This window comes from Nestor notabilis, unplaced genomic scaffold (assembly GCF_000696875.1).
Source record: "Nestor notabilis isolate BGI_N333 unplaced genomic scaffold, ASM69687v1 scaffold31283, whole genome shotgun sequence".
Taxonomy (NCBI): domain Eukaryota; kingdom Metazoa; phylum Chordata; class Aves; order Psittaciformes; family Psittacidae; genus Nestor; species Nestor notabilis.
In genome coordinates, this window is record NW_009923848.1 from 1 (window position 1) to 7825 (window position 7825).

General features: G+C 42.8%; 1 protein-coding gene across 1 annotated transcript; it reads left to right on the forward strand.

Moving 5' to 3' along the window:
• Positions 1–582: 582 nt before the first annotated feature.
• On the forward strand, positions 583–7524 carry SUV39H2 (suppressor of variegation 3-9 homolog 2 (Drosophila); the record flags this gene model as incomplete). Its single annotated transcript, XM_010012355.1, has 5 exons — positions 583–728; positions 1708–2379; positions 4176–4322; positions 6042–6171; positions 7299–7524. Coding segments are annotated over 5 exons (1205 nt in total), but the record flags the coding sequence as incomplete, so codon positions are not given.
• Positions 7525–7825: the final 301 nt, after the last annotated feature.

Below are 7825 nucleotides of genomic sequence, written 5' to 3' on the forward strand. Positions count from 1 at the left end.
TTCCTTTCCCTTCCCTTCCCTTCCCTTCCCCGTCCCTCCCGGCGGTGTTCGCCGGGCTCTGGTCGGGAGCCGGCACGGTCGCCGAGCCGAGCGGCGCGTCCCTTTAAACCCGCCGAGCTGGCCAGGCAGCCGGATCCTTCTGGAAGAGCGCTGTGTATCCCTTCTTTCCTCGTCCGGTCACCATGGTTGCATCGCGAGTGCTCGATTCCACTTGACTAACTGCAGATATTTGGCGGTTTTCCTGAAGAATGTGGCCGTAGTTCGGTTACGGGATGCTGTAATGGCAGGGAAAATAAACTTGGTTCTTAGTGCAGCTTTCACCCGTGGAAGTCTCTGCCCTCCAAAATGTTTGTTGTTCTTTGTAAATGTAAGTACTGAACAGAATAAAGGTGCAGGGAGGGAGTCACTGGACGTGTTTCACTTCACCCGTTAGAGAAGGGTTGAGTCTGTGAGACACTAGTTGCACAAGAGACTCGTGGACTGCTATCACCAGTTGCGATGTGGGGGCTCTGGGATAAGGCATAATGATTTCTATTCAGCCGGGACATTAAATAGGATTCTCTACCAATTTTCTTATTGTAGCTTGGTATGTGCCATGTCTAGCTTCACTTGAGACCCTCCAAGAATTATGTAGGAAGGAAAATCTGAGATGTAAATCCATTGGAATCACCAACAGGAGTCTAAAGAGTTATGAGGTGGAATATTTGTGTGACTACAAGGTAGAAGAGGTAAGAGAAACACAGACCAATTTGATCACTCTTACAGCTGAAATTGGGAAGCGAGCCAAAGGTAGCTTTGCTCATAACATAAAGCTGCAGGCTTGTGAGGACAAGGCTCTTGCTGACGTTGAATGAAATACCTTTTAAACCTTGAACTGTAAACAGAAAAGGGGTACAACTGCTGCTTTTGGCATGCTGAAGGAAAGGTCTTTTTGTTTTATGAAACTTTGGAGATGTTAGAGTATGAAATGCTTCACCTTTGCGTATCTGGAAGTTAAGCAAGATGCTGATGCTATTAGGTTGTAGCTTGGTATGTATCACGATGCTTCTCCTTTATTTGCAGGTAAAGGTCTGTATTCCTCGCTTGCCTATTGTAGTCTGTTTGATGAAGAGTTAGGGCCATGTGCTGCCACTGGATTCCTATGGCTTGATCGTGCCAGTGAAATTCAGTCTCAGGATTTGGCCTTGTTACAGTTATTTGGCCTTTTTTAAAACAAGTACCAAATGTATTATATACACAATGTTACGTGTTTTGAATGGATTATTCTTTTTGGGAGGGCACGTGATACAACAGTGTTTTTTAGAGGGTTTTTTTTCTGCTAAGTTGGGAATTATTTCTGTGTGATACCACTGTGTTCTGCTTGTCTATATGAGTCGTACAGCTAAGTTGGCATAACCTGACTGCCTTAACAAACGGGCCTCCTCCAGGTATGCTGTTAGCAATCAGAGTTCATCGGAGCTGTTTATCTCTTTGTCCTCAGAGATGATACATAAAGTGTCCAAAATTGTGCTGTAAGTTAATGTGCAAACAGAAAAGTTGATTTTCTTTTCTTTTTTCTCCCCAAATCTAATTGGTATAGGGACATCAAGGCCTTCTGCACTGCATGCTGCTGCTTAACTCCAAAGCTCTTGTGTTTGTGTACTCTCTGATGCTGGATTGCAGCAAAATGGAACGTGGCTAAACCTGTGTCTGTTTCTGTATTTCAAGGGCACAGAATACTATCTTGTGAAATGGAAAGGATGGCCAGAATCTTCAAATACTTGGGAACCTCAGAAAAATCTGAAATGCCCGTTGCTTTTACATAACTTTCTTAGTGACAAGAATGAATACTTGTCTCGGGTGAGAGAAGGCAAAGCACTGAAAGTGAGAAACCATGTTAAAGCTTTGAATCCTGTGGTTGCAGATTACATTGTAAAGAAGGCTAAGCAAAGAATAGCTCTGCAGAGATGGAAAGAAGAACTCAACAGGAAAAAGAATCATAAAGCAATGATCCTGGTAGAAAACACTGTGGATCTCGAAGGCCCTCCTTTGGACTTCTACTACATTAATGAGTATAAACCTGCTCCGGGAATAAATGTGTTAAATGGAATAACGACTGGCTGTGAATGCACTGACTGCCCCGCTGAGAAGTGCTGTCCAAAGGAGGCTGGGTTTATTTTGGCATACAATAAACAAAAGAAGTTGAAAATCCAGCCTGGCTTGCCCATCTATGAATGCAATTCCTTTTGTAGGTGTGGGCCTGACTGCCCTAATAGGATAGTACAGAAAGGTACACCCTATTCTCTTTGCATCTTCAGAACTAACAATGGCCGTGGTTGGGGAGTAAAAACCCTCCAGAAAATTAAAACCAACAGTTTTGTGATGGAGTATGTTGGAGAGGTATGTATTTATCTCATCTACATGAGTTATTTACAGTAAGGGAAATGTTGGGAGAAAATCTTCATGAGCTTTCTGTCAGTTTTAACACTTCTATGTAAGTCTATTTTGAGTAGAGAAATACAGAAAATAGGCATTGAAGACTGCAAATTTATATTGTCCAGAACGTTCCTCCATTCCAGAGCAATCGTAGAAGGTTCAGTGTAAAGAGAATACTTATCCCATGTGTCACTAAAGAATTATTTTAGGCTCATGCCCTGCTAGTATTTCTAAAAGCAAGTCCTTTTCTTTCATGGCAGTCATATTCTTCATCCTTCCCTGATCATCTTTATGACTGTAGTTTTTGCTGTCCCCAGGCACAGTCATTGCTAAACTCCCTACCTGGTGTGTCAGTCCCTTCCTGTTTTGTCTGAACTTTTAAGGTAGTATATCCAAACATACTGATTACTTCTGATGAGATGAGCAGCATGAATAAGACTTGTAGTGTCTACATCACCTGTTTACTCAATCTCCTACTAGTTCAAACACAGCTGTAATGTTACAAAAAACTGACCTCAAGTTACTCTAGAGGTTCTGTACTGCCCTGTGGTTATGTGGTCCAACCTCTGCTCAGCTTCAAGGCTCCTGGCAGCCTCTCTCATCCAGTCTGCTGGTGGTTCTGCCACAAATCTGCCTTGCTACCAAGTTGACTCAAAAGAATTCCTTCTGTCCCTTTGTATAGATGTTTGTGGTGTTAAACTGTCCTGCCTCCTCCCCCAGATATTCTCATTTCTCATGGTCGTACGTCTCTTGTAAACATGCAAGAGGTCAGTCAAAGTCTCTGAGGGCTTAATGCAGAAAGATAATGGTGTAATTTTGTTGCTTAAAGGAAAGAATGTGTATTTACATTTTCACCTACATCTACTTACTCCCCACTTCTAAATTCTCAAATCTGATCTGTCAGAAAGATTTTGGAGGGTTTTTTGTCCGATGCCACCACATTTTGTATCTGTCTTGCTGCCACATTGCGATTCTTTGCTGAACAACATGTTGCTGCACAACACAATACATGGAACAGGCTGCAGATGAAGTTTTTTAAGCTGTTGCTTCTGTCAGAAGTGACTGTAATTCTCTTCTCTGGGGAGTTTGTGGATTTGCACCTTGTGCTAGTCTAGTTGCATAGATTCAGCTTTGTCTTGTCAAAATTGTTATGAACAGGATCTTTCTTTGCAGTCAAAAATAGCAGAAAGAGGTGCTTCTAGGGAGGGAGGAGATGAAAACTGGGCTGTAAATGTGACTGGGGTGTTAAGACTGATACCCGTTGATCTTTGACTGTTCAAAGGGAGAAAGTTAAAACTTTATTTTACATGAGGTAAAGGCGGCTTTCTGGGTCTAATGCAAAAATTGTGCTTATAGAGACTTCGAGCAGGAAAAGTTGATTGTATCTGTCGTCATCAAAACTCTTCACAGAAGGTGCTGATATCTTTTTTTCCCCAAGACAAGGTAGTGCTCTGCATCAGTTGTAGGTAGATTACATCCACTGGTCACTAACCAGTTTACCTGCATGTGAATGAATATTCAATATTCATAGAATCATAGAATAATTTGGGTTGGAAGGGACCAACCCCCCTGCGATGAGCAGGGACATCTTCATCTAGATCAGGTTGGAGATGGAATGCTGTGTTTCAACATCAAAAAGCAACTGGGGGATTCTTCTACGAAGTAAAAACATTTCTAACTTGACTGTGGTACTTGTGTGAATTTACTAATAGTTAATAATATGATGCAGGTTTCTTTTTTTCTCTCTTTTTTTTTTTTAGGTGATTACAAGTGAAGAAGCAGAGAGACGAGGCCAGCTCTATGACAACCAGGGAAATACATACTTGTTTGATTTGGACTATGACTCAGATGAATTTACAGTGGATGCAGCTCGCTATGGAAATGTGTCCCACTTTGTGAATCACAGCGTAAGACCTTGTTTTGTATACTAAGAATCTGGAGAATTACCCTGAGTGTGCCAGAAATATGTTCTCCTGCTGTAAACATTTTCTTACCATAGTCACAGTCTTTCTGGAGTAGTTTGTTTCATACCAGCCCCGGCTGGTCAGGTATAAATAGGAATATTTAGCCTTGGTGATAGTAAGACTACCTGCAAAAATCTGGGAATGAGATGCTGCCTGAAGTGGGCACCTGGTGGACAGGGGATTGTCACTGAAGACAACCAAAATGGGGTTGGTCTGGGTGTGTTTTCTTCCAAGTAACTGAAAGAACTTAATAAAAGTACTTAACAGAAGAATCAAAGGTGATAGGAATTGATGTGTTATTCTGCAGCAGGGCAGGAGATTGGGGCTTATGCTGAATTTCGTCCTTCAGACATTGGTAGAGGGGGGGGAAAAGAAGATTGCTATGCTGCCATTGACATTTCTCCCCTGTAGATACTTTTTTCCCCTTAAATCTAAACTTGCCAGGGAACTCGTAAGTAAATTTTAAACAGGACATTTTGTAGTGTTTTGTTTTGTGCTTAAGTGAAGTACCTAAAGCAAGAAGGCTCAGCTGCATTTGTAAAGAGTCCTGAACTAAAAAATGTATTATTTCTCACCAGTATAATGTTTGTGAGATGCAGTCAGTGTTCTACAGATGCAGTAAATTCACATCTTCAAAACTGTGAGCTGATGGTGTTTGTATTTCATGCAGGGAATTGCCAGGGAGAAGGCTGAAGAAGAGTTGTAGATACAGCCAGTAGCTCTTCAGTTTTGGAAATGGGAGTGAAGTGTTCTTGCTCTAATTGTGAAATGTCAAACTTCACTTCTCATTCTTCAGTGTGAGATATATTTTACTGTTAAAGAGAAAAAAAGCATGCAGGGTTTAACAGACTGTCCCAGTGGTTACTGATAGGTGGTGAGGCATTGGAACAGGCTGCCCCATCCCTGGCAGTGTTCAAGGCCAGGTTGGATACCGGGGCTTGGAGCAACCTGCTCCAGTGGAAGGTGTCGCTGACCATGGCAGGGGGTTGGAGCTGGATGAGCTTTAAGGTCCCTTTCAACCCAAACCAGGCTGGGATTCTATGATTTCTGACACTTAACCCAGAGAAAATGATGAAGTGGCTTCTAGTCCCTGCTTAGTGTCCTTGACTCTCCTCCTGCCACCCAGCCCACAGCAGGTCCTTCAGAAGCCAAGTAGGTTAGCAACTGAAGGTAGAAATTCATGCATAGTATGAAAAGGTTACTTCTGGCCTGGAAGCAGTGTTTAAACCTAAATACAGATGGGGAGTGTGTGGGGCTTGAAAAAATGGGTTGTTTTTTCTTTTCTTCCAATTTTAGTCCTTTTTATGGGTTTTGTAGGTGAATACTGACCTCTGAATGCAGCTTTAATTGTTCTGTTTGTCACTTTGTTGTTGTCATCTTTCGAAGGTATCTTCGTTTGGGTTTAATAAGCTGTTACATGTATTCTCTGTGCTGTGTAAAGGCCTTCTTGAAAGGACTCGACTCTCAGCTGTGAATGTTCTCCTTCAGTGCTATTTCAAGAATGTGATTTGTTGATTTCAGAACGTAACTTACTTCAGACTTCATTCCGTCACTGAGAGCAGAACCAGTTCTTCCTTTCCTGTGACCCTGGTTTACTTAAACACTTCAGTGAAACTCAACCTGTTTTTGCTAACAGAAACTACATTAATTTTTGCCTTACAGTGTGACCCAAACCTTCAAGTCTTCAACGTGTTTATCGATAACCTCGACTTGCGTCTTCCTCGAATAGCACTGTTTTCTACACGAACCATCAAGGCTGGAGAAGAGTTAACTTTTGACTACCAGATGAAAGGTCTGCAGGCTTTAATGCTGTCCTTGCAGGAGGTTTGGGGCGGTGGTGGGCTTTGTTGCAGCTTGACTGATGGTAGTATTTTAGTGGGGCACTGCATCCCCCTAAGACAGTGCTGGGGTTTGTAAAGCAGCCATCACGCACTGACATGCAGACAAGATTGTACCCAGGAGCTTTAGCTTTTGGCTCCTTCAGCACTCTTAGCTCACAGCAAGAGGCTGTGGTCAGGATATCTGCCAAGGCAAATTACAGGAATGCTCAAAGCAATGGTCAGGCTACCATTAAAAATCCCTTTCCTTTATTCATATTGATACTTCAGTTAAACTACTAAGTGATCTGCTAGTTACAGAGACAGTAGGAACAGCTGAGTTGTCTAAGGCACCATGGCTTTGTCTCTGGATTCTGGTGTCTGTAGGCCTGGGTTGGGGATGTAGGTCCTATGGTACAGATGTTTAGGATGGAGGAAGTACAGTCCAAAGTTGACTGTTGTATGGTTATGCAGAGACTTCAGGAAACAAAGTTCTTGGCAAAATCACTTGGCAAATTACTGTGAGGGTGCTGAGGTGCTGGCACAGGGTGCCCAGAGAAGCTGTGGCTGCCCCATCCCTGGCAGTGTTCAAGGCCAGGTTGGACACAGGGGCTTGAAGCAACCTGCTTTAGTGGAAAGTGTCCCTGCCTGTGGCAGTGGTTGGACTGGATGAGCATTAAGGTCCCTTCAACCCAAACCAGTCTGTGATGCTATGACTCTGACTCTACCCCAGAGCTGTACCTCAGTCTTGTAGAAGCTCTCTTTAAGAACAGACAAACTGATCTGGTTAAATCCTTAAAGTTCCTCTCTTTTTGTGGTGCCTGTGACACTGATGTTCAAGGCAGGCTGCACTCCCAGCTGCTCTGTGTGGGTACAGACCTGAGGGTGCAGGGCTTGAGTTTGCTGAGCTTTGGATTCTGATACGTGCACTGGGTGTTGTATAAGTAGCTGTAATGTGGGTGTTGGTAGAAGCAGAGTATAGCTTCACACACAATTCTTCTAACAACTGGGGTGGTCAAAGGCTTGTTGAAGCCATTTGAATACCTCTGTGGCTTCCATCTGTCTTTCAGAACTTACTGATTTGTGTTTATCTGTGTTGCAGGTTCAATAGATCTGACTTCAGACTCTGCCGATGGTCTTAGCCCATCCAGAAAGAGGATCCGAACTGTGTGTAAATGCGGAGCTGTGTGTTGCAGAGGGTATCTCAACTGAGTTCGGGTATCCAGAGTCACTTTGTTCTCTTTACAATGTGTTCTAAGAAGACTCTTCTTTCACACATATATTCAAGTATTCTTACATCCAGTGTAAATAAGTACAGTGAAAACAAGGCATTATATTTGTAAGTGAAATGGCAGTGGCCAAAAAGAGATGCAGTGTTTCAGGCAAATAGAAAACTGGTAATGGGGATTAAAAATTGGCTTTTCTAGAACTGTTCTCTAGGAAGCAGGAACATGTATGCTGAGAAACCTCTTTAAAATGTACCTTGATTGGAATACTGGGGTGTGAGCTCACAGCCGTAGGCCGATGGGGAGCTGATGTCAGCAGGATGAAGTGGCGTTACATTGAGAAGTCTGCAGGCGTTTGATTTGAATTCTAACTCATAGCTGACAGTTCTTTTGCTGCTTTTGT